The sequence below is a fragment of the Protopterus annectens genome, chromosome 10.part0 (assembly GCF_019279795.1).
Source record: "Protopterus annectens isolate FY-2018-M chromosome 10.part0, PAN1.0, whole genome shotgun sequence".
Classification (NCBI taxonomy): Eukaryota; Metazoa; Chordata; order Ceratodontiformes; family Protopteridae; genus Protopterus; species Protopterus annectens.
Window position 1 is genome coordinate 927,313,632 of NC_056744.1, and position 27,806 is coordinate 927,341,437.

Here is a 27,806-nt window from a genome sequence, read left to right on the forward strand (position 1 = left end):
GGACCCTAAAGTCTGCCACTATGCTCTCAATACATAAATAAATTAATTAATTAATTAATAACTATCACAAACATAAACCCCTGCTGACCTTAGTGATGTGTGCTAGCCCAAAATCCATCACTTTACTTCACAAAAACATTTTCCACAATACTAGCACTATACATTTGTACTGTCTGGAGTGGTGGGGTTTTGGTTTCAGATAGCACAGAATGAAACTTCTTAATTTGCAATCTTTAATGTTTTTTGATGTTTAATTTTTTTCAAAATGCAAGAAATTAACAAGTTGGTGTAAATGTTTTTCAGTTTGGATGTAATGTTCTAGGCTCGTAAGAATGTGTGTGTGTGTGTGTGTGTGTGTGTGTGTGTGTGTGTGTATATACATATATATATGTGTGTGTATATATATATATATATATATATATATATATATATATATATATATATATATATATATATATATATATATATATATATATATATATATATATATATATACACATATACACAAGTAGTTAATGAAATGTTGAATGTGGAAAAGTCAAAACAATGAAAAAAACACACTGATCAAAAACAAAAAAGGAAATGACAAATAAAGCCCCCCCCCCCCAAAACACACACACACTTTTATACATATACCAACTCTAAGATCACACAATAGTGATCAGCAAATGCTCACTTCCTGCTGTTTTACAATCATGAACAAACAAGAGGATGGTATTAAGAGAATGCAGTCTCTAAAAGCCATAACCAAATCAACTACAGCCGCAGGTGTGCAATGAATAGATATGATAATGAGAATTTTAAATATCACTTACATTAATACTCAATGCAAAAAATTTTAGAAGATGTGGAACGTACATAAAATATACAGCAACATTTTCCATGCACTACATGCCATCTCTAAATCTACTAACACAGATACAGTACATTAAGAAGGTTAAGTACAGTCCTTCTTACCACCCCCCCCCCCAGTTACCTGATCTTGATTACTACAGTTGTAATGAAGAGATGAACAGATTAAGACAAGAGATTTTGGCTGGGCATTTTTACTGCTATAATCTGTCTCTTGGAGCATTACTTAAGCGGATAAGCTTGCAACAAAAGTAAACTATCTTTCTCTAAAAGAGGGTCACCATTGTGGTAAAACACATTGTCTAGAATACAAATTTGTGAAAAAATACAGAGAAGACAGAATAATACTCTAGCACAGTTGAGCCAAAGTCTGCCCCCACTCTAGACTACTTCCAGTGTGTAATGCTTACTAAATGTGAGGAGCTCAATCCTTGTAGCTGCCTTAAAAATCATTAGCCCAGAATATAGCTGAAATAGCACTAATGTGAGTCTTAACACAGCTCTGAAGATTTTTATTTTTTGCACCTATTTTAACAGAAGACAATACAGCAAGCCAGCCGGTTTGACAGGGTCAGTTTAGTAACATGCAGGACCTTTAGCTCCTCATGAAAAGATAGTCAGACATGCACAGCAGATATCACTCAATGCTTAAAAGCAAAACTGCTCTTTAAGAAGCTCAGTGTTACTATGTAGGTTGATTAGTAGTTTACCACCTGTAATCCTATCATGCTCCTCACAGGAGTGACTGCCACCAGGGAATGAGTATGTCAAAGCTTTCTGTGGAGTACATCTGCTTCAAGAGCAACAGACAGCCCTTCTAACATGATACCAAAGTCCTGAAATGAAAACAAACATTCTTCTCTATAGTATTTTTACGTGAATAACAACTCTTGCATGCTTAATGGAAGACTCAATAGCATTCTGAGGATATGCAGAGTATCAAACCAAAGATATGCACAATAACTAAAGAATAAAGAATGTTTAAATACATGAAACAAATCAAGATATTTGGAAAATGCATATAAGTGCATATAAACCTGGAGTCTGAGCTCAACATAAAAATCTTTTCAACTTTTGAAAGCATGCTAAATATCTGGATACTGTGGGTTTCAGTGTCTACCCTTTTAAATATGTATAATACATAAAGCAGCCATCAGCTTGGTTCCCGTTAATCTTATCTGCAATACATTCTCCTGCTAGATAAAGACCCCTGTAGGTCCAATCTTAAAATCACTCCATAATGTTAATACTTATATAAAAGTAATATCCACCGCAAATGTAATGAAATGTCATCATGGTTAGAGCCTTCATTCACGTTTGAAAAAAATTATTCATTTTTTCTCTTGAGAGTGGAGATGGATCTTCCTTTTTCCTTTTCCCTTCCAAATTATCAGAAGCAGAGAGGAAAGCACATTCACCAATATGGTATGTGCCCATGGTTATGAAACTTGTGTGGAAGGCACAATGTCTGACTATGTAGCCTCGTGGGTGCTATAGACAGACCTTTAAGTGAAATGTTTAATATCAAAGACTTGCATCGGAGCAAGAACAGACATTTATGGTGTTTATGGTAAAGATATAGGAGATACTTGTGCTGAACCCTTTCAGAGTGCTGGCAGCAAAGTGTGAATCTTGCTCTTGACAAAGTGAAAGGCATTTGGATGTGAATTGTCTGAGCTTCTGACAAAGATACCCCCCCACCCACCAATTATTGGCACCGACTGCTTATCTGCTTGAGACAATGTAGCAGATTTTTTTGTATATTAATATTACTGGCTTTCGAGTCCCTGAAGTAGAAAGTGTCGAAGGCACTTATTCAACAGATCTACAGGATAGCTTACTATTTATTTTAAAGGGGAGTTGATTTCTGTACCACTGTCATTTTCAAGTACATTTATTTTGCTTTCCTCACTTCCTTAACTAAAGAGGCAAAAAAATTAAAACTCTCCTTATTTGCCCGTACAGTGTTTATTTTGTGACTTAAAGCAATTTTCATATCTGTACAACTTTCACAAGGACGTACATTCTTTAAATATAAAGTATTAGAACTCTGTTACATTTCATGCAATGTTACAACTTTCACAGATGTGATCTGGACCTTCACAAAGTAAGCATACAAGATGAAAATCCACAAGAAGCCCACATGATAACAAATGAGACAAGAGAATAAATTAAACCAGAATGAGACATCACACCAAAATGAAGAAACAGCTATTAGGAATAAGGCCAGATGATCAACAATGTGCTTGGGTAGCATAAATTATCGTCAAAATATGAAATTTCCTTCAGTCCTGTGAGAAGAAATTATATGAGCACAAACCAGTACTGCTTATATCACCACTACAAAAATACAAATATCACCAACACTGCTGGCATGAAAAAACAGCATTTGTCTTTACAGAATGACCCATCAGGCATGAACAAAAAGTAACGAATAATGATGCAGCTTCACCATCCAGTACCCCAGATGTTAATATTTTCTGCTGCAGTGAGACTCCATTAAGATCCATTTCTCTACTTTAGCCTTCTAGCAATAGAGCCAGCTGCAATTACACATGCTAGATGGAGGACAAAGTTAAAAGTGCTTATGGTTCATAAAAACTGAGGTGTTGCTACCACCCAAAAGAGAATCAGTTGGCTCCTGCAGTAGCATGACCAATCCAGGCTCCCAAAGTCAGAGGGAAATAATGCTACCAATTTATATCTGTCTGGCTGTTAAGAATTCTTTGCATTTTCCTAAGTTATACAATCAGATCATTTTACATAAGCCTACTATGCTCCCAGACCATGCATACGGACAACTGTTATGGAATCTGTTAAGGTTTAGCAGCTGCTATAATTAGATTAATAATTTGAGTGAGTACTCCACAGTGCGAGATGCAGAAGTGGTCATTCCAGGCTTCCCTTTCCAGCTAGAAGTAAGATTTTTAATAACTTTCATGTTGGATTGTACTGTATACACACAGAAATTGAATTAGCATACTGCAGCATAACACGAGTGACCCAAGATATGAGGGCAGTGTTAGCATTGCTGGTAATGAAAGATTATGTCACATACAAAGATAAGGAACTGGGACCAAATACAAGTTGTGGGGTCTCCAACCTTATTGCAGAAACACTGAGATGCTAGCTGAGGAACAATTGCATTAACATCCCTCAGATGCACTACAACAACATTTTATCATTTAATAAAAACATGGGACCAAGGAGCCTGTAACCCATTCCATACAGTCTACATGCCTGAACTCCAACCAACTAATCTAACAAAGCTATAAAATGTTTTTAAGTGAGAGGAAGATGATTCCAAAGTTTAGCCGTTTACCCATGAAGTCTGCTCAAAAAAATCCTGCACCCCTCAGTATTAACCAATATAGCTATGTCCTTTATAAAACTAAAACCTGTTGTTACTGTCAATAGTTCATCTTGCCAGCTTTAATATACCATGATACATCTCTCCTAACTAAACTATAACATATTAAATATAAACTAGGATTCTCATTAACCAATGGGATGAAGAATCCCATTAGAAAACTTTTTATCAGGTGAAGAGATGTCTGACAGTACAAAGAAGAATGTAGCCTAACAGCATACCGAATAAAGACAAACTGGGCAGAGTAGAATGTCAGTAAGGTGCACCAGAGAAATCATGACACCATTCTGTGCTGAATGGTCATATTTCTATGAACAAGTGCTGTTATAAGTAAACTAGTTCTTGCTGCTATTTAAATAAATAAGCAAAGTGGGTGACTAGAAAGTGAGTGGAATAAAAAGTGATACATTAGAGAGATGGTACTAATATCCACCTATTTACCAAATTGAAGCTGACCTACTTCAGAAAAGAAAAATAATTTTAAAGGCATTTAGTGATGCTAAAACACACACAATGAAGACAATATATTAAACTAAATGATGTCTTCATTTAGACAATAGATTCCATACCATAAATTTACAATACATTTATTAGCTTTGGAATATTTATTAGACTGAGGTTAGACTCTTTGGTTTGTGTTTGCCATATCATAACACTGCATTTTAATTTCCCCACTATTTCCACCAAACTTGGCATAGTAGAAGCAAAAACAAAAAAAATATATATATATATATATATATATATATATATATATATATATATATATATATATATATATGTATATTAACTGCTTGAAAATATGCAGCACATATACACCAAAATATTTAGTGTGAAATTACAAAATTATTCTCAGTTATTTGAAATATGCAGTATAAACTCAAAATATCAGACAAATTAAGTGAGGAAGGATATAGCACACATCCAAAAATGTCAATTCATGTAGCACTATAAACTAGGACATATTTCAAGTTCTGGTTTGTAAGCCATTTCCATACGATAATGGAATGGGATAATTACTCTGAAGTGTATTTCTGAATTGCACTTTTGAAAATAAATAAATAAATAAATAACTAAATTGGTCAGGAAATAAAAGATAAAAATTACTGCAACATCAAATTTTACTTCTGTAAAGCACAGTGTTATGACATTTTCATGACCTTTTAAAGTAAAGCAACCATTTCTCAAAGTATGCCCTGGAATATTTCAACTCAGAGATGAAAGGATAGCACCTACTGGGATCCCTTTCTCAAGCTCATCACAGGAATAAAATATAACACACACCCTTAGGAGAATAGCTATAAGAAATTAAATGAGAGGCACCTTACAATCAGGAAAACAAAACTGTATCAGAATTGGTGTGGATTTTCCTTTCAGTATTACACCATTTAGCTGAGCAATAATGCCAGTCAGATTGTGTTTAGTATAAATGCAACACACAGCCTACCCTCCAGCATTTTAAGTAGCAAATTAAACATTTACATTTTTTTTACTGTGCAGTGAGGCTTAACATAGTGGCAGCCTTAGAACCAAAGTACAGCCTCAAGGGAAGTCTCTCCACTGACAAATTAATACCTTAGAGAAAAGAACCGAACGGTGGCAATGAACTCATTTGTTCCTCCAATAATGAAGAATGACTTTTTCTATACTGCATCTGTGACTGTTGCTATGGTGACCTAGACTTACCTCATTGCTTCTCTAAGTGCACCTCGCTCACTCAGAGTAGTGTGCTTGATGTCATCAAAATTGTTCTCCAGTTTCTCACAGCTCTAAAATAAACAAAACAAAACATTTACTTCTTTCAAGTCTCAGAGTACTTCCCAGGAAAGAAAAGATAAATTCTAAATTTCTGACAGTGCAGTAGACCAGATGAATGGTCATTTATTCATCACATGTTCTACACTTATAGTAAGGAATATCAACAATTACAGATGCAACAGTTCCCTTTGTTAACATGTAAAGGAACATGCAAATGTAGCTCTACAAAATACACTTGACTGCTAAGCATTCATAGTGGTAAAAAAATAGAACAAAATACATCTTAGCTGCATACAAACATTAAGGAAACCATGTTTATTGTGTTTATAAAGGCATGTTATATGGCCGCAATTTTATTCCTAGACAGCATATGCCTATGCAGTCTGTATTGCAGATTTGTTTCCCATAAGAAATGGTCTTAGCTGCTTATTATACAAGTTGTATAACAAATTGAAAACTAACTGAAATGAGCAATGCATACATAAACTTTTCACCCAATGGAAACATTTCTTCTTTCAGAAGTTCTAGCACAAGGAAAAATCTGGCACGGTATGGACTACTAAGTGAAGAAACAAATAGTCAAAGTTCATATGCATATTTATTTCAAGCATAGGCATTAATGCCCTTCTAGCCTACCAATATGCTAAAACAGTTGTTCCATTAATGTGTCCAGGCTGTTCTTAAAAATATTTAAACTAGTGCTTGCCTTAATATAATTCAGTAGTCTATTCCATACATCAACTGCTCTCTCAGAGAATCAATTAGTACTTCTAATTCCTATACAATCGTTTTTTACATTCTCCAAGTCATTTGGCTTTCTAATACCATGACAGCAATGGTCCCCATTCCGAAGTCAAAGTGCGATTAAAGTTCATGAAATTAGTATTGTTTCAATCTTTGAAGTCAACCAAAAGTGCTCTTCACAGCACCCGCAATGTGCCCAGTAATGACTGCTTCTGCAATTTTTACAGAGTTACACGGATTGGTAACATATCTAAATACAATTGTAGATTATTTTTTATAAGACCAGTTGCTCCTACTACTATTGGAACTGTCTGGGTATCTTTTTTCCACATTGCTCTCATTTCTGCTTGCAAATCCTGATATTTTATGACTTTGTCTCTCTCTCTGTATGCAAGACACTGTAGTCACTGGGTGTATGGTTTCAATGATCAATGCTACTTTTGTCTTCTTTTCCTGGACCACTTTATCTTTTGGACTATTGGTAATGGGTGACCCATGTGATATAAACCATCATTTTTTATGATGCTCTGTGGCTCATGTTTCCAGTGTTTGTCAACCACTTTAATACCATAATGTTCGCACAATCCCCAGTGCAGCAGTTTCGCCACATCATTATGCCTTTCAGTATACAGTCCTTCTGCCATTAGTATGTCACAACCAGCCACAAGGTGTGTGACGACTTCCAATTCTGTTTTACAAAACCTACATTTGTCGTTTCTCCCACATGCTCAATGGACTGATTGGGATATGCATCGTTTAGTTTGAATTTGCCTCTCCTTAACCATTCCTGCATTCAATCCTGATCAAAATGAGGTTCTCCCAGAAGTTTTCTATAATTGCAACAATATTTATGCATTTTCCACATTTCTTGCCTTCTCATCTGATCCTTATATTCTTTCTTTTGTTTTTTGGCACATTCAGTTGCTGCCCAATTTTTATCTATTTCTGGTTTGATTTCCATTCCCGCTTGATGCTGATATGCTTCTGCTAGACTAAGAAAGGAAGTCATCTTAGATTTACTCTCCTTATGTTTCAAAACTTTCACTACATTTGGGTCTTGTGAAGTCAGCAGAAAATGTGTGCAGCCCCATGACTGCAGATCTATACATGTAATCAATTTCAAGGAGGCCTATACCTCCTTCAGAACAGGGAATACATAATCTTGGAATGCACTGGTTTTTATAAATCATTTGGTGGGCATGAAGCATCCTTCTTGTTTTCCTATCTAATCTATCCAACACCTTTTGGGACCTGTCAATCACTCCAAAACTGTAAGTTAGGACATGAAGAGAAAAAGGTTTATAGTTTGGATTTTATTCTTAGATGTCAATGCTGTTTTCAGAATTAATTTAAGTCTTCTAAAATATTCCTTACTAAGTTTGATTCGCATTTGCTCATGTTTTATTGTTGATCCTTCATCATTTCCCAAATATTTACTTACTCCCTCTCGCTCAAGTTCTTCTATATCACATTCTTTTCCCAAACTGTTTTCTTGGTGCTGCAGTTTTCCTGCTTTAAAGGTTGATTTTGCACATTTATCAAAACCAAATGACATTCTCATATCGCCTGAAAGAGTTCTGACAACTTGCAGTTGTGCTTTCAGTTCCTCATCTGATGAGCTATACAGTTTCAAATCATCGACAAAAAGGATGAGAAGTCTTTGCACTTTGTTATTTTCTAGGGGCCAAATTATAGCCATGCCCTAAGCTGTTAGACAGCTTAATGGATTAAGGGCAAGGCAGAATAGCAGCAGTGACAGAGTCACCCTGGAATATCTCCCTTTGGATTTGTATCCCTGAAATGGTAAGTTGTCTTTTATCATGGCTTAATTGCTAAGTGGTCTGCCACTGTTTCATGGTCACTGTAATGTAATCGGTCAGTGTATGGTGTATCTTAGGATTCCTATTAAATTGCCAAACATTTCAAAGTTTGGATTTCATATGGTCGACACCATATAATCGAACTTTGAAAAGTTTGAAGGTGAAAGGCAGTGGCTTTGTGCAGAATGGGAACATTTCCCTTTTCTGCACTGAAAGTATTATTTAAGTGAGGGGGTGTGGAGGGCACAGCACCCCACGTGGGGGAGTGCAGGGAGGCTTGCCCCCCTGCTCAGAGTGTTAATTTTTTTCTTTTCTTTTTACCTTTTTATTATATATTCGAGGTTTCACTCATGTTGTCGAACATATGAGGTTCGAAATTTTGAAGCTTCGAATATATAATATAGACCTGTATCTTATACATTTTTAAGCACTCCTATCCATGAATGTGGAATACTATCAAATGCTTTTTTGTATTCAATCCAGGCCAGACAAATTCTTCCCCTTTTTACAGTTCTCCACTATGACTTTATTTAACGACAAATGATCTTTTGTTCTGTATGACTTTCTTTTATTGTCCTTTTATTCTGTTGCCATAATTGAGTTTTCTTCTAAATGACTATAAACTATGTCGGCATCAATTCCAGTGTATTGTTTATATGTCATCAGAAGGCAAGTTATTGGTCTACAACTTTTAGGGTAGCTTGCATGTTCACATAAGTAGGAGCATTGTTTGTCCTGTTAGCCAGGTTGGTGTCTCGTCGGGGTGCACATATAAAGAATTCTTACTCATGGCTAATTCTTCATGCAAAAATGTTAATACTTTTAACCAGAAGTTAGGTACTGCATCTGGTCCTGGGGTTTTTCAATTGGAGGCTTTTCTTAACTTTGTTTCAATCTCTCTGGTCGTTGTTTCATCCCATTTCATATCCTGTACATTTCAACCTCTTATTCTTTCTTTTACTGCTTCTATCCAGTTAGCATCATTGTTATGTTCCATAGGATCTTCATAGATACTTCTCCAAAATGTATCTATTTCTTCTTTTTGTTTTATTTCCCAATTCTATATAAAACTTTTTTGGGTCATCAATAAATTACTTATTTTGTACTTTTCCTTTATATTTGTTTGCATATCTTTTAAGTGTTTATACCTGTGCTGAGATTTTTAGTTTATTATTTGCGATAGTGCATGACAGATCCAGATCTGTTCTAATATTGTGCGTTGCTTTTATCATATCTGAGTATTTTGTTGATCTGTTCCCTGTTCTATACCCTTCTAATAGCGACACTTGTCTTAATTGCTTTATGGTTTTCTCTATTCGACACTTCCATGATGGCATTCAGGTTCTCCAATTTCGCCCCTTCACTACCCTGTGTACTTGTGGTAAACTTTATCAGTTATCAATTTAGCTGCACAGTAATACATCCCGCTTATTTCTTTTATATCACATAAAACTTAGACAGTCCTAATTACTGTGTGTATTTGCTTTATCAAACTTCTGACTTTCTGGATTTTATTGAACTTCTGCAGTCTATTTCTTTCATTAATCTTAATATGTCTATCTCTATTAAGTCAAGCAACTTTTCTCTTAGCTCGGTTTCTTCTAAACTGAGGGTGCATATTTTGTTTTCCATTTCCTGCAGGCATTCTATAGAAAGTTATATTACATCTTCCTGTGGCACATTCTCTTCAATTTCATCCCATGCCATACATTGCTCTGTCATATGAGAACTCACTGGCCTATCACTCAACATTAACTGCATCAGAGTTTCCAGAGTTTCCTGTTCCTTCCCTTGCTGTCCAGCTTCAAGTGGATGTTTATACTGGCTTTCTGTGGAAGGCTCCAAAATATCTTCATATGGCACCTGATCAATTGCTTCCCATTCCACTGGTTTCCCCTTAATTTGGAGATCCATTCCTCAGTCCTGTTGTGGTGCTTTCTGAATTAAGATTTTCTACACTTGAGTCCTTCACTTTGGATGTACTTCATGACTTCAGTTTCTATTTATTTAACTTCTCCATTTCTGATCACCTTTTTCTCTGTCTTCTTATTTTTTGTATTGTAAAGTTTTCCATGCCTGGATTCCATTGCCTGTATTTCTCTTCAAATATCTTTGGTGCTGCTCTTTTGTATTGATCAGTTTTGCTTTCTCCTTTACATAGATATTACACCATATTAAGTCTCTCTTTCTTTCCCATGTCCACATTTCTTCCTCAGAAGTCTCCTGATCTTCCCATTTCTCCTTACTTTGGGGACTTTTTCCATTATGCTGTGATGTAACCTGTGTTAGACCTACATCAAATCCTTCATGTTGCAGGCATTCTATAACTTCAGCTTCTATTTTTTTTTTAACTTCTACTTTACTAATCTTTTCTACATTCCCTCTTTGTGCTATTTTATTTATTGTGAAATTTTCCCCTATATTTCTCTTTGAATATCTTTCAGGCTGCCTTTTTTATGTTGATTAATTTGGTTTTCTCCTTTGCAATAATATTGCGCCATATCAAATCTCTCCTTTTTTACGCTGTTCAAAAATATCTAGATTTTGTTGTTTACATTATCATACTACTTTAGAGGTTTCTTTTTCACAACAGATCAAAGTTTCTTGATCTACATACTCTTTCTCAAAAATCTGTATTAATGACCACACATTTTTATTTGAAGCTTCTGAGTTTTTCTTGCAGAAGTATTTTTCTTTCCTCTTAACTTATCTCTTAATCGTTTTGTACATCTTGTGTCTGGAAACTCTGGGCTCTTTGCATAATAGTAACAATAGATAATTTCTTTCTTATCCTCAGTAGTCCACACAATCATCTTTATGGCTCTTCTTTGGCCTATCAGTTTTTATGATCTGCACACATTATCTGAAGATTCTGTACTATGTTTTGAGAACCCCAACCATTCCCAGAGGTAGTTTGTCTCTAAATGCCCTAAATACCAGAGTGAAGTTCATTTTAAATATCTGTTTGAGACACTGCACAAATTCAGATATTTTAGTTTTTCATAACTTAAATTTTTGCATCCATGGATGTCCTTCGTATATTTCTGCTGTACACCAAATTTACTCATGATTATAAGGTTTCCATATTGTTATTGAATACTCGTTTAGGTTTAATGTAACTAACAATGACTTTGTCATTTTTAATTTCCTAGACTTTATAAATCGTTTTATGCAACTTATAGTTCCATAACTATCATTAACCAATTGGCTGATATAATTAGAAAAACTCAAGGCTGGATGTACCCATAAACACAGGTTCTTAAATGAATCTATAGTTTCAATCACTGTGTGGTGCATTAAATACTCACCTTTTAATTTATGTCCCCCAAATCTCATATGCTTAGTTTTTGATTTATCCACATATTTTTCTCCTGTGCCCAAAAGGTCATTTTAATCAAGTTCTTTTGCAGACATGCCCTGTCTGTAACATATGTAGTCAGTGTACCCAAACCCAATTTCAAGCCATCTGCATAAAACTGTAGAACACCTCAGATGAGAAAGCTGGATCTGAAAGATACAATCTAAACAAGTATGAGCCTAGGATGGAGCCTAGTGTGATACAAGATTGTAACCAAGAATTTCATCTGTCCAATAGCCATAGGATACTTGCTATGTCCTATCTGTAAGCCATGCAGCTGTTTACCTTACCAAGAACACATTGATACCTAGTTGTTCTAATTTTATTTTTTTTACTTTAACATTTTTTATTTGAAGAATATTTTGTCAAAAATTGCATGAATTCAAAATGAAAAACATATGTATACAATTCTTAAACCTATAAATATCAAAACATTACTTAACTATACACATTAGTGTCTATACAGGAAAAGCAGTAAATACATTTAATTACATTGTGAAGAATGATAAACCATTTCAGAAATCCTTGTCCATTTTTTCAAATATTTCCAATATTTTCATCCAAGAGTTATAAAGTGATGTAGGTCTGGTTGTTCTGCTCTTTAGTGTAGATATTTCCATATGTCCAACTGTTATGGATAATTTTTTAAACTCCTTGAATGTAGGAGAAGTCATGCTTTTCCAATGTACGGTGATAATTTTGCATGCTACTGTCATCAGTGTCCATATTAACTTGAAATCTTTTTTTGGCACACAGTCCAGGATAGGGGTGTTGAATAAAATCATTGATTTTGTTAATTGATAGTTATCATTGAAGACAATCTGGAAAAAATAATTTATATTTTTCCAATACAAGGTGAGACATTTACAATCATAAAAATTATGTTGCAGTCAGCTCTTACTTTAGTTTGTCATCTCCAGCATTTATCTTCACTAGCAAATAATTTGGCTAATTTATGTGGTGTGTAAAAACTTCTATTTAAATATCTCCAAGTAAATAGCTGCCAATATATTGACAAAGTTGATTGCTTTGAGGATTTTAATATAATCTTTTTCTCTTCATTAAGAGGGTGGTTGGTTATCTGTGTATAATAATCCCAGAGGTTATCTGCATAGTAGACTTTTGTTTTTTTAATAAGTTTATAAATATTAGTCAGGTAACCATTACCTTCATAAGGTTTGTGATTATAATAAAATATTCGACAAATTCTGGAAAAGCTTGTCTGACTGTTACTTACATTTGTTCAGTTCTATTTATAAGGTATTGCCTTAGATTTTGTAAAAGTAGCCATGAATCTTCATTTATATGATATTTGTTAATTATTTGCTCATTAGTTAATATTTTCCCTTGTTCTATCAGTTGTTGCCAATAATTTATCATACCTTTCTTTAGTGTATTTATCTTTTGAATTTGACATGTTTCCAGAATAGTAGGTGTAAAGGGTATAGGAAATGTCAGAAAAAAAACAAGAATTAATATTTGGGATTTTATTTATATATTTTTTAAATGTTGTTAGGGTAATATCTATATATTTTGATGGGAATTTGTTGTTTTTAATGTTTCCTACCAATTGATTTTTTAGCAGCCAGACTAGGGGTGATGGTATAATAGTTAAACATTCTTGTAAATGATTTTGACTAAATTCCATATAGATCTGTTTGTGTATTTGTTTCCAAATAGTATGCAATGATTATTTAACCATAAGGTTATATTTTTTTACAACAGATGATGTAACATATGTCTCTGTGTCTGGTAGATTAATTCCTCATTCTTCCCAATTTGGTAGATGTTTATTTAAAGCAATTTGAAGTTTATTTGGGTGCCATAAGAAGTTTAGTATTAGTTTGGTACATCATTGGATGATACATTTGGGAGGAGGTAATGATAAGCTTTGTATTAGATATAATATCTTGGGAAAAATGACTGATTTAATAAGATATAATCCGTCTCCCATTGTAAATATATATCTGTTCCAGTTGGATATTGCTTGCTCCATTTTATCTAATGATTTTTATAGTTAAATATAAGTGAGTCTCTTAAATCTATACCCAAATATTTTATTTTGTTGTCCACTGCTATGAATTCAGAAATTTATGTTTCTTTTTGGTGTTGCATGGCATGATTTTTGTTTTGTTTTCATTAAAGTGTAAACTTGAGACACTTTGAAATTCTTTTATGTCCTTAAATAGAGCCTGTAAAGATTTATTACTGCTGAGAGGGTGAGAAGTATGTCATCAGCAAAAAATTGTAGTTTAAGGTTGAAAGTTTTAGTGATATATATTCCTTTAATGTTGTTTGACCTAATTTGATTTGCAAATGGTTCTATCATTAGGGAAATAGCGGTGATAATGGGTAACCTTGTTTAGTTCCCATTTTAATTTGTATCAGGCCTGATCTATATGATCCTAATTTAACATACGCTATAGATTCTTTATATAATGATTGGATGAGAGAGTTAAAGATTGTGGGAAATTTAAATTCATTTAAGACTAATGTTAGAAGGTTCCAATTAACAGAGTCAAAGGCTTTGTTAATGTCTAGAAAAATTATGTTTAAATCAAAATTTGTTTAGTATAATCTATTAATGTTAAAATTCTTTTAAGGTTGTCATATGTATTCCTTTAACAAGGCCTGTCTGGTCTTCATGAATTAACATGGGAAGAAAATGCTCGATTCTGTCTGCATATATTGCCATGAACATTTTATAATCTGTGTTTAATAATGATATTGGCCTATATGATGAGCATTGTTTCATCTTTGCCTGCTTTAATTACGGGGGGTATCAATGAATATTTCCAAAAGGGTGAGCTACATCTTGTTTTACGATAGTATAAACTTTCAGAAGTAAGGATATAGACTGATCAGGTATTAATTTATACATTTCAGGTAATATATTATCTGGGCCAGGTGCTTTATTTACTTTAAGCTTTTTAATTTGTGATTTAATTTCTGTCATGGTAATTGATTTACTTATAACTTCTATTTGTTCCTTTGTAACCTAGTAAGAATTTTATTTTCAAGATAATTTTCTATATCTTTGGAGGGTATTTCTTGAGAATTTAAAGAGTTAGAGTTATACTGTAGTTTAAATGCTTCCAAAATACTATTTAGGTGTGTTACTTTTTTCTTAGTATTAGGTATATATCTTCTTTATTTTGGCTTTTCCCAGTTAGGGATCACCACAGAGGAACTCCGGTCCGCTAATGATTGGCAGTAGATTTTTTTACGGGTGCTAAGGTGCCAGCTCAATGCCCAAACGTACAACCTTCAACGAAGGCACACCCATTCTACGCATGTCTTTCGAACGCCACTCGACTGCGGGGAGGACATGCAGACTCCACACAAAAGGCGCTCCTGCCGAGATATTTTTTAATTTGAGTAATTTTTTTTGTTCTGTTTGCTAACTGTTTCTGGTGCTTTGGATTTGTAGAATAAAAATTTTATTTTATATTTTCTAGATTAATCATAATCCTATGATGCAATATTTCTTCATATTGGTTTGTAATAGCTCTTGAACAAGTCTACATTTCCTTTCTGAACTTCCAGTTTATCAGCTTTCTTTTATAATTCTGATATATCTTTTTTCCAGGTTTTCCTTTTGTTACTATATCAAGATAATACCTTCCTCTCTCTCTCTCTCTATATATATATATATATATATATATATATATATATATATATACTTTTAATGAGTCCCAAATATATATTTAAGAGATATCCTCTGTTATATTTAATCCAAGAAATGCTAATTTAATTTTCAATGAATTCTTTAAATTCTGTTAATTTTGTGATGTAAAAAGGTATTCCTGTAATAGGATTTGTATCTGCATGCTTAAGTTCTAACTCAAAAACTAGAGCGTCATGATCTGGATAGTGGACAGTTTATTATTTTAACTCTTTCAATTTTTGTTATTAAGTCATTAGATATGTATATCCTGTCTATTCTAGAGTTAGTCCTATGTCTATGTGAGTTGTTTATATTGAGAGCTTGCTAGTACTGTATAATTATTAATATTGCTTATATCAATGTCTAACAAGTGTGTCTCTTATAAAAATACTATTTGCGGCTTATGTAAGTTTATACATTTGAATAAACTTCTCCTCGTATTACTATTATTCAGACCGTTGACATTTATAGATAAACATGTCATGTTTTACTGTATGTTTGATTTGTATGATAGTTTATAGAAGCAATTTTGATCGTTGGTTTTGCTTTATAAAAATGTTTAGATTCTTTCTTCATATATGTATTCTGTATATTTCCTGTAGACACCAAACCATTATAAAGAAAAAAAAAAAAAAGAACTGCTAAACTTATGATTACAAATGGTACGATACAATCCCTATCACTATGAGGTAACATATCTCTTTGCCTGACTAGTAGAACAAACCTTCTAATCTTGTGAATCATGTTTAGGTTAATCTCTCAGCCTCAAAATCAGTATAATATTATTTACATACCTTAAAAGAATAATATAGTCAGCTAATAAATGAATATAAGAAAATGTGTATTGAAGCATTGTTAACTACACATCTAAAATTCATAACATAGTAATGATGCTTTTATTTTATGTACAAGTGTTTCCAATCAGGATTTAAAAACAACACATTCAAACTTAACATTTAGTACAACAAAGTCAGCTTAATATCAGTAATATACTTCTAAATAAACATTTCCATCTGTACATAAGTATTGAATATATTAAAAAAAAAGAGCTATACATCTTCACCATATGGACCCTTAGTAGTAAAATACTGCTATATATGGCTTAAAGTCCTTTTTTTATATATATACATAAACTAGGTCCATAGAATTATAGTATACATCCATACACTAAAAATAGAAAAGTAAGATGTCTTAGAATGTATAATAGTAATCTGATTAAGTGCTGCCCAGTTACTAAGTTAGTATATATTAATGCTTTAATAAAGGCACTTCATATTTATTAGCAGACAATATAGTATCTGGACTTATAATGAAATATGATGTGCAGCACTTATAATGGGTGAGGATCATCGTAAAAACTGACAGTGTCGTAACCATATAAAGCTGTCATGTATTATGAACAGGAATTTAAATCTTTGAAGTTTGCTTACTTATTAAATTGTTTAATATTACCTTTCCATTAAGCCCCCACCAGTTTGTATAACTGCATTTTGTTGGCAATTCAGTAACGAATACAAGTTTTAGTATGCCAAGTGCATCTGTACAAGAGAGAAACAAGTTTCTATTTAACTAAAATGTATCTAAGTCATAGATTTATGCATGCATAAAGGGAGGTTTGAGTTTTATTAGCACAATTTCATAGACTACAGATACAACAATTTGTATCTACTCTTGTAAAGAAACTGTCACACTGTTTGAAGTATTCCTTTTTTTTCTGTGTACATAAAGAAATAGTCAGTACAATATTACAGCTAATAAAATAAACATAAATAAAACTTTGTATCATCAGAACGTAAGCATGCACTGCTTTCCCACTTATTTCTAACCCTTGTGTATTAAAGGCAGGCTGATCTGTACAGAACAAAATAAGTAGTTAATGTTTCAGTAGCAGCTTAAAAATATTTCACCAGAATACATTAGGTGCCATTCTAACTTATGTGTGCAGTGATAAAGGATATCTAGGCTGCAGCAGCTGCATGTAAGATTTCCATTAGAAATGGTACGTTAAGCTTCAAGTTCGTTAGCTCATCTGACAAGCACCTCATTTAATGTATTTTTACTTTTAATAATGTGTACAAAATGGGTACTATGCAAAATTTCTTAATTGTTGTGTGAAGCAATTTTTATGGCTGAATTAGTGTTGTTTTTTAGATTCATACAGATGTGCTTATGGTTAGCAGTACTGTTGCTTTAAAATGCAAGTGTACTTCCATGTTTTGGGTCTCTGCCTGATGGGTTTTGATTACAGACTTTCTGGAGACAACGCACGCAAGTAGAGAATGGTAGCAGAATGGGTTCAGCTTTCCTCATGTGGATGATGTGTTAAAATTGATGTAATCAGCTCAAGGACCAGGCAGGAAGGAAAATATGATTTTCCTCCTTTTTGAGCAAGGTAATGTTCTCATGGCTATAAGTGTATTACTCAGTATTATGTAATATATAAATGTACCCACTTCTATGTCAACTCCAAATTACAGCAAAGCACAACACAAACGGGGAAAGTTAATCACTCCTGTATATGTTCTGCTTTAGTTCAAAGTTTCTAGTACTTGTAATGAAACATCTAGTATAACATGGCATATAACAAATTTTAAACTGTGTGATAGCCATATTAGTTCATTGTATAAAGAGCTTAATCAAACATTTACAAGTCAGTGAAATTACTTCTACGGCATTTTTGATATGTAAAAATATTCATTAATAAAGCAACAGTTAGTCGTTTCTGCAACTAATCCAATTAAAGGTTGTAGATCTGAACATTTAGTTTAAGACTGCAACTGATAAGGAACTTTTTTTTACAGCTCATTTAATCTATCAAATCAAGGGCTTGTCAAGCATTTGTATGTCAGTGGATGCTCGTATAAGGACATTTCTATTTGCTGATGTTTTACATGTTGACTATATGGAAATCTTTAAATGTCGATTTATAAATTAAACCAAAAAAATAAAGTAATTAATAAATTATTATAGAAATTAATTTGTTCAATTTTAAATAATTCTAATAGTATTTAATGAATAATTGTAAAGGGGTACCTGTTTCAAGTTGGTTTGAAAACAAGGAGACTTTTCGTTGCTTCTGTATCAATGTTCAAACATTTACAATATATAAAATATGAATGTTTATTTGTCCTTCAAATTTTTCTTCATTTGTTCAACAGTCTTACACTTGTGGGCTTCTGCATTTCTTTTGGGTGTACTGTTTGTCCATTCCATAGATTTTTTTTCTTGTGTTAAGATGTTGTTGTTAGAAAGGTATTTTATTGCAGAGTCCAGTGTTTCAAAGATTTTGATTCCCTCTGGCAAGAAGATTCTCAGTCTTGCTGGAAACAAAAGAGGAGTTTTCAGTTGCTTCTTTTTTAGTAGTTTTATTACTGGTAGGAATTATTTTCTTTTGGAAATCACTTTTACAGAACAGTCATCAACTCTGATTAAGGCATCATTATATTTGACTGATGAATTTGGCCATGCATTTCTTAGGATAAGCTCTTTGTCTTGTGTAGAGAAAAGTCTTATGGATCTCAGCTTATTTTTGATTGAAGTATTTCCAGATGCTATTAATGACCTATGTGCATGTTCTATGCCATATGAAATGGCTTCAGGTAATTTTACTACATTTGGTATCCAGGTGGTGAGAAAGTTCATTATGTTGTCTCCTCCTGTTTTTTCTAGTAAACCATATATCCAGATGTTGTTTCTTCTTGTTCGGCTTTCCATATCAAGTTTCTTTAATAAAAGAGTGTTTTGCTGTAATAAAAATTATGTTTGTTCTTCTGTTAGAGGTCTAGAGTCAATGTCATTTAGTGACAGTTCTAAGTGAAATTTGTCCTTTCTGTTGAATAAACATTTCCTGAAGCTGTTCAAGTTGTTGAGAACATTTTTCTTTGAAAGTACCTATTCTGTTATCCAGTTTATCTATCTTGATCATGAGTTCCTGTATATTTGAAATAAGTGAATGCAGATCCTCTTCGATGGTAGAGTCCTGAGCAGAATTCTTAAGATGACTCATGATGTATAGCTGATTGTGATGTTGTCTTTCCAGTGGTTAATTTGACAGGAATTATCCAAAGATGAACAATAACATTTCTTCTGTAGATGCTCCGGTGTATTAAAAATTAATTAGTAGTAGAATTGTCCTCAAATTGTTCCTTATTTCATAAAATTCCTGTCAGGAATAGTATTGGGGTAAGAGAGCTGAGAGAATGTGCTGCTACCAGATTACCATATTGGCCACGCCCCCTTCTAATTTTATTGATCAGTGCTTTGTGTATGACCCTATCAAATGCTGAAGTCAAATCTATATAAATTACATCACAACACATTTTCATCCACAGCTACTATATTGTTGATCATCATGTTATAGGTATTAATAGCGCTATTTTCAACATATGCATGCTGATATATTGTTTCAAGTCCTAGCCTTTCCAGTTCTGTCAATAACTTATCCAATATTACCCTTTCCATTTTTTCCACAGCATGAAAGTACACTTAAGGGTCTGTATGACTCTGGGTTTGTCCTACTCCCCTTTCCCTTGAAGACAGGTTTAATAAGTTCATGTCTCCAATCTTGATTAATCTCCACATATTTATATGACCTAGTAAATGATAGATATAATGTTACTTTAAGTTCTTCCTGAAGTGTTCTCAGCTCATTACTAATTCCCTCTCCTTCGTGTGCTTTGTTTGGATCCAGTTTGTATACTTTTTCAATATAATCTAATTTGATTTCAGTATCTGAGGTTACCTAGATGTCACTATGAAACCTGATCACCCCCTTTGTGGAGCCAAACTGTTTTGTATTAGACTTTGTAAATATATTTAGAAGCTGTTTTACCAGACAATAAATTTTAGAATCTACACAATGTTTATCTATTTTCTATGCCTTTACTCCTTCTACATGTATCCATAAAATGGTTTCCTATTATGCTTAATATAGTTATATACATTTTCTTCAAAAATGTACTGATCTTGTTTCACACTACACTTAGTCTGCCCAGCTTGTTTATTTCAGTTTTTAAAGTTGTAGTTTGGCCTCTTTTCCATTTCTTATATTTTTCTCACCTTGAGAATCCTTTTCTTCTGGCAATCTATCCTCCTGACATTGTGTGTCTAGGTTCCAATTTTTTTGGACTTTTTGATTTCAAATAATTTCTCTTTCAAAACTTTCCACATTCCTTCTTCAATTTTTCCACTGAAAGCATCACTCTAATTAGTTTTCCAAACTGACTGTTTTGCTTTCATATAAACTTTTACTAATCTTCTGTGCATTGGTTTAGATTTCATTTTGGCAGAATTATCGACAACAACCCATCACCCAGAGACTCCCTATGCTGTGGAACAAAATCCCGGTACATGTGAGGCAGAGCACCTCGCTGGCCTTGTTCAAGAGGAATCTTGACCAATGGATGGGAGATCTAGATATACCCTGGGATTTACTTCAGTGTGTCACTTGACAGAGGCACAGAAAATGAAAAATAGTAGGTTTTTTATTCAAACTAAAGGGGTGGCGAAAGCCACATAACTATGGGCTAGGCTTATAAATGCCCTTGGGCAGATAGCCTAGTATGAACCTATGAACCTATGAACCTATGAACATTAATAACCCCATGATCACCGTGCATCAACAGTGGTAAAACTTGGCATCATGTTAACTAATTTCTTTAGGAAAACAAACAATGTCTGGTATGTTCTGTTCCCTGGTAGTGTTTCTTTTAAGACTCAAATAATTGTTGTTCCTAAACATAGCACTGAGAAAAAATTCCTTATTAATATAGTGGAATCATTATAATTTAAGTCAATTTCTGGTAAATTTAAGTCCCTAGCCACTATTGCTCTTCTTTCCTTTTGTATTTCATGCAAGAAATGTGTGAATTCCTCTGGGTCATCAGCACTTGATTTTAGTCTTCTATTCAGTTGTCATATCTTCCAGGGTTGTCTTTACTGTCACAGTTATGCAGTCGGTGGTGGTGCTGCGGTAGCACGTTGTCCTGTTCGATTCTCAGCTAAAAGCGTCTTCTGTGTGGAGACGTGTGAATGGGCATACCTTCATTGAAGGCTGTGCATCAGGGTTGGCAACTCGGTATGTAAAAATCTACTGCCAATCATTAGCGGAACGGAGTTCCGCTGTGGCGACCCCTAACCGGGAAAAGCCGAAAGATACAACATACAGTTTTATGGCATTGGTAGTATCACTGAACATGTAATAATTGCAGGTCTCGTAACTATCTTTAATCCCTATCATAACACCTCCACTTGATTTTTTGTTTTTATTGTAACAGATATTCTAACAGTTATACCCTGACAGACTGGTTTTCAGACATTGTTCTTTAACCACGATTCACAAACAATAACGTCAATCTTGTGGAAAAGTAGCAAATTTTACAATAAAAAACTTTACTATTAATGTTCCCAACATTAACAACCATTATGGATGTATCAGATGTTGCTATCTATAAACTGTTAAATTTTCAATGTGGCAAAAATCCTGCCTTGTGTTTGTCAAATATTGCAAAACATCTGCTGCAAAAATTCTATTCCCTGATCTTCACAAGTGCACAACCACGTCATCCTGTCTTATCACATGCATGCTCAAAATTAGGCTTGAATACTCTACACAATTCCATATTTTTTAAAACAAGCCATCTTTTTATGTAGGCACTTACCCAAAAAATCTTTTCATTCATGGTGACAAGACTTTCCTTTTTATATGCGATTTGTGAAAAATAAGTCCTAATACCTCTACAAGCTATACTAAGAGGACTGTAAATTCCTTACTAACAGCAAGGGAGACCTTGTGGATGAGATCATTTGTACTGATATGAATAAAAACAGATCCGTACTTCCTTACATTAAGGCATTCCAAGGCTTGTCTCTCATTCTCAGTTTTTGCTCCTGGCAAGCATAACACCATTCAATGTTCATTATCTTCTCTGCAAATGTGTAATTTCCTCTAACTATTGAATCTCCAATTAAGAGTATGTTTTATGACCAGATCTGAAGAATCCTCAACATCTAATTCAGTAATATCTGCTCTATCAATTGTTACAAAGGAATGATCACCCTTAGTCATATTAATCCCACTGTTTTCATTGCTTATAACATTTGCAAGCTTGCAATTCTCATCCAGCTGGCAATGTCTGTCTTTCACCTCTTACTTCTTACAGTAATGCTCTTCAGTCTTTTCTGTTCAGCTTAGATTTTTTTCCTTTTCACCTGCCCCTTGTCTATTGTTTTCTACTTTCTCTTTTAGAAAATTTACATTTTTTTCTGTAGACTTGAGACTTTCTAATCTCTGCATTAGATAAGAAAGCAGTGCCCTTTTTAATATGTATTCTCTTTGCTTTACAGACATTTCAGTTTCTTTTTCTTCTTTGATGTGAACTTCTGCCTTAACTTATTTTTATCTCTATACACTGAATCCTCAAACTGCTGAACACTATCCATAAATCCAGAGTTTTTAAGTGATATCTTGTTTCATAGGAGTTGAGTGATCTTCTCAAACAGAGGCATTGTTTCCTTAACGCGTTCTATTTCCTCTTTAACCAACATTATTTACCTCATCAGTCCAGTCATTAATACATGTAACAGTTCTCAAAGTCATGTCATTTGCACAAGTGCAATCATAGTCTAGATTTACTACTAATAGTAATCAAATCATCCAATTTTTGACATGAAGAACACAGATCACCAGTGTTATCAGGTGTTACATCACATTAATTACATTTTGTAAGATAATTGTGCTTTAGCAGATTAATGACATACTATTTTATGGAATTCATATTCAGCTGCAAATTAATAAAAAATTCCAAAGGAAAAGAATAAAAGAATAAGCAAAATCAGATTAAAGAGAAGTTAAAACAACTTCTAAGAGAAAAGTCACAAACAATATACAACTAAACATTAAATTAAGTACAGTAAAGTTGTTGCTCTGAATGTAAATGTTGTAAAAGTCACACAAAAGCTGGAATTATTTTACATAGCACATAGTAGCTTCTGCTCTCCATCGTTCAGAGCAGATTGCAACACTAGAAATTTAGTTTACTTAGCACGATGCGTGCTATGTCATGCTTATGTCGGGAAAACAAGCAAAATTAAAAGAAAAGATACGTGATCGTGTCTAGTGTATACGTAAAGGGCATAATTTTATTGCCAGAGCTAAACATGTTATGAGCAAGGGTGATACTCAATTTTAAATTTATGGCCATAGACATCATACATATTAATGAACGGATGGGGGGTATAGTTAATGTTACAGAAGATCATGAGTTGTAATGGATATTCAAGCTTAGCTTCAAACCAGGGTGTTGGGCTTGATTATTTTTCCCTAAAACTAGTTCTTAAGAAGTGGGTACTTAGATGCAATGGCAAATGTTAATATCATGGAACTGAGGTCTATGCCATGTTATGTAGTTTTGCCTTTACTTAATTAATAAAGTTAACTAAATGATGATTGACTGGCTACTTGTGGAGAGTATTTAAGATGGCTTCTTTTTGGTTATGTTGTCTGATGAAGCGACTTGGTTCGTGAAAACGCTTACATTATTTCATTAAAGGAATTAATTTGCTTTTAAAATGGTAAACTGTTTTATTGAAGTTGTGTCAGTGCTAGCTTTTTTTTTTTTTTTTTTTTTTATTTTACACGTGTTGCTGGCACTGTTCATTGGAAAGGAAGTAGTATTTTTTCTGTCTTAATATATTCATACAAAGGTCCCATTATGAGACCCTAATATGACATTGCTCGGAAATCACTTACATTGTTACAACTGATCAAATGTGCCTGTGTCATTTACTGTAAAGATGCAGATTGAAAACCCATTTTGTGTAGGGGCAAGCCCACTTGCAACACCTCTGTGTGGGGCAAGTTCACTACTCCCCCTAAATATATATGAACTTCATTATCGCCCTACAATGGGAAAAGAAGAAATTCCTCAGAATGAGGCACTGTGGACTTGTGCATTCACTATTTTTCACTACAATAAAAGCAAGCACATTATTTTTGAACAATCTAGGTTTCATATTATAAGTCAAGGCTACTCGAGAGAAAAGCTTATTTTAGTGGAAGAAATCAGTCAATTGCTTTCCTGCATCCTTAAGGCTGACTTCAGTATATGCACCATCTTATAACACCACTAGTTTCTTCCTTCAAAATGTTCAGTTTTGACAATTAAGATTTTGTGTTGGGTAGGGATTGCAGTTTAGTTTTTGTCCCTCACCTCAGCTTGAATAGCTTCGCCTCATGATCCTAGAAACAGAAAGAATCTGATTTTTGTGAATGTACATGATCTTGTTGATCTGTATTTTGTTGTACATCCCATGGGGAAAGTAGATTTCCTCACACAAGTTCTGGCCAAGGACTAACATTTTTGCTAAAAAACTCCGTACAAAGATACAGACTTAAATACAGCTCAGAATCAAGGTCCTTTTCATATAATTTGTTAATCTAACAATCAACCAAGTAAACACAATTTTAAGCCCCAGTTGACGTTAAAAAGTTAAAAGTTACCAAGTACGTAGCGTGAAACAACAAAAACCAAGAGGGTAGGCTCCACAAGTGTATCCAAGGTGGTAGACTTCAAAAGTAAAAGTAGTAATTCAAGAAGTAAGTTAGTAAGGATAAACCTCTTATGTAACAATCCGCATCAAACCACATAAAATCCAAGAATTTATTATGCACAAGGACCAGACAAAGCGAATAACGTAAAACACTCAAAAAAGCGTTTTTCGTTCGGTACACTGCCCGAACTTCTTCAGACAAACATTAGTCCTGTTAAAATGCTTAATTTAAATACTTAGTTTACATAATTGGTTAATTAAAGCAGTGCTCTGTAACAGCTAAACAACAGTCATGGAAAAAAGTGAGCTGAATCAAACTGGCTAAATAAATTAACCTAGTGAACACGACAGGAAACATCCTCTAATAGACAAATATTGATTAAAAGTTTTAAAATAACCATGATGGAAAATATACTGAATAAATATTGTAAATAGTAAATAATACAATATTAAATGGACAAGTGAGTAATGTTTAGGTTTAAAATCACCTTGAGAAAATGGCTCTAAATGTGCCAAATAATAACTACTGAATGCTCTTCAGTCTTTTCTGTTCAGCTTAGATTTTTTTCCGTTTCACCTGGCCCTTGTCTATTGTTTTCTACCTTCTCTTTTAGAAAATTTACACTTTTTTCTGTAGACTTGAGACTTTCTAATCTCTGCATTAGATAAGAAAGCAGTGCCCTTTTTAATATGTATTCTCTTTGCTTTACAGACATTTCAGTTTCTTTTTCTTCTTTGATGTGAACTTCTGCCTTAACTTATTTTTATCTCTATACACTGAATCCTCAAACTGCTGAACACTATCCATAAATCCAGAGTTTTTAGTGATATCTTGTTTCATAGGAGTTGAGTGATCTTCTCAGAGGCATCGTTTCCTTAACGTGTTCTATTTCCTCTTTAACCAACATTATTTACCTCATCAGTCCAGTCATTAATACATGTAACAGTTCTCAAAGTCATGTCATTTGCACAAGTGCAATCATAGTCTAGATTTACTACTAATAGTAATCAAATCATCCAAGTTTTGACATGAAGAACACAGATCACCAGTGTTATCAGGTGTTACATCACATTAATTACATTTTGTACGATAATTGTGCTTTAGCAGATTAATGACATACTATTTTATGGAATTCATATTCAGCTGCAAATTAATAAAAAATTCCAAAGGAAAAGAATAAAAGAATAACCAAAATCAGATTAAAGAGAAGTTAAAACAACTTCTAAGAGAAAAGTCACAAACAATATACAACTAAATATTAAATTAAGTAGAGTAAAGTTGTTGCTCTGAATGTAAATGTTGTAAAAGTCACACAAAAGCTGGAATTATTTTACATAGCACATAGTAGCTTCTGCTCTCCATCGTTCAGAGCAGATTGCAACACTAGAAATTTAGTTTACTTAGCACGATGCGTGCTATGTCATGCTTATGTTGGGAAAACAAGCAAAATTAAAAGAAAAGATACGTGATTGTGTCTAGTGTATACGTAAAGGGCATAATTTTATTGCCAGAGCTAAACATGTTATGAGCAAGGGTGATACTGAATTTTAAATTTATGGCCATAGACATCATACATATTAATGAACGGATGGGGGGTATAGTTAATGTTACAGAAGATCATGAGTTGTAATGGATATTCAAGCTTAGCTTCAAACCAGGGTGTTGGGCTTGATTATTTTTCCCTAAAACTAGTTCTTAAGAAGTGGGTACTTAGATGCAATGGCAAATGTTAATATCATGGAACTGAGGTCTATGCCATGTTATGTAGTTTTGCCTTTACTTAATTAATAAAGTTAACTAAATGATGATTGACTGGCTACTTGTGGAGAGTATTTAAGATGGCTTCTTTTTCGTTATGTTGTCTGATGAAGCGACTTGGTTCGTGAAAGCGCTTACATTATTTCATTAAAGGAATTAATTTGCTTTTAAAGTGGTAAACTGTTTTATTGAAGTTGTGTCAGTGCTAGCTTTTTTTTTTTTTTTTTATTTTACACGTGTTGCTGGCACTGTTCATTGGAAAGGAAGTAGTATTTTTTCTGTCTTAATATATTCATACAAAGGTCCCATTATGAGACCCTAATATGACATTGCTCGGAAATCACTTACACTGTTACAACTGATCAAATGTGCCTGTGTCATTTACTGTAAAGATACAGATTGAAAACCCATTTTGTGTAGGGGCAAGCCCACTTGCAACACCTCTGTGTGGGGCAAGTTCACTACTCCCCCTAAATATATATGAACTTCATTATCGCCCTACAATGGGAAAAGAAGAAATTCCTCAGAATGAGGCACTGTGGACTTGTGCATTCACTATTTTTCACTACAATAAAAGCAAGCACATTATTTTTGAACAATCTAGGTTTCATATTATAAGTCAAGGCTACTCAAGAGAAAAGCTTATTTTAGTGGAAGAAATCAGTCAATTGCTTTCCTGCATCCTTAAGGCTGACTTCAGTATATGCACCATGTTATAACACCACTAGTTTCTTCCTTCAAAATGTTCAGTTTTGACAATTAAGATTTTGTGTTGCGTAGGGATTGCAGTTTAGTTTTTGTCCCTCACCTCAGCTTGAATAGCTTCGCCTCATGATCCTAGAAACAGAAAGAATCTGATTTTTGTGAATGTACATGATCTTGTTGATCTGTATTTTGCTGTACATCCCATGGGGAAAGTAGATTTCCTCACA

General features: G+C 33.6%; 1 protein-coding gene across 1 annotated transcript in view; it reads right to left on the minus strand.

The window, feature by feature from the left end:
• Positions 1-27,806, minus strand: part of DPYD (dihydropyrimidine dehydrogenase) — a 4,342,678-nt gene that overhangs the window by 3,770,070 nt on the left and 544,802 nt on the right. Inside the window, exon 3 of the mRNA XM_044085707.1 lies at positions 5,906-5,988. Coding sequence (XP_043941642.1) covers positions 5,906-5,988 — 83 coding nt within the window. The remainder of the gene's footprint in view (positions 1-5,905; positions 5,989-27,806) is intronic.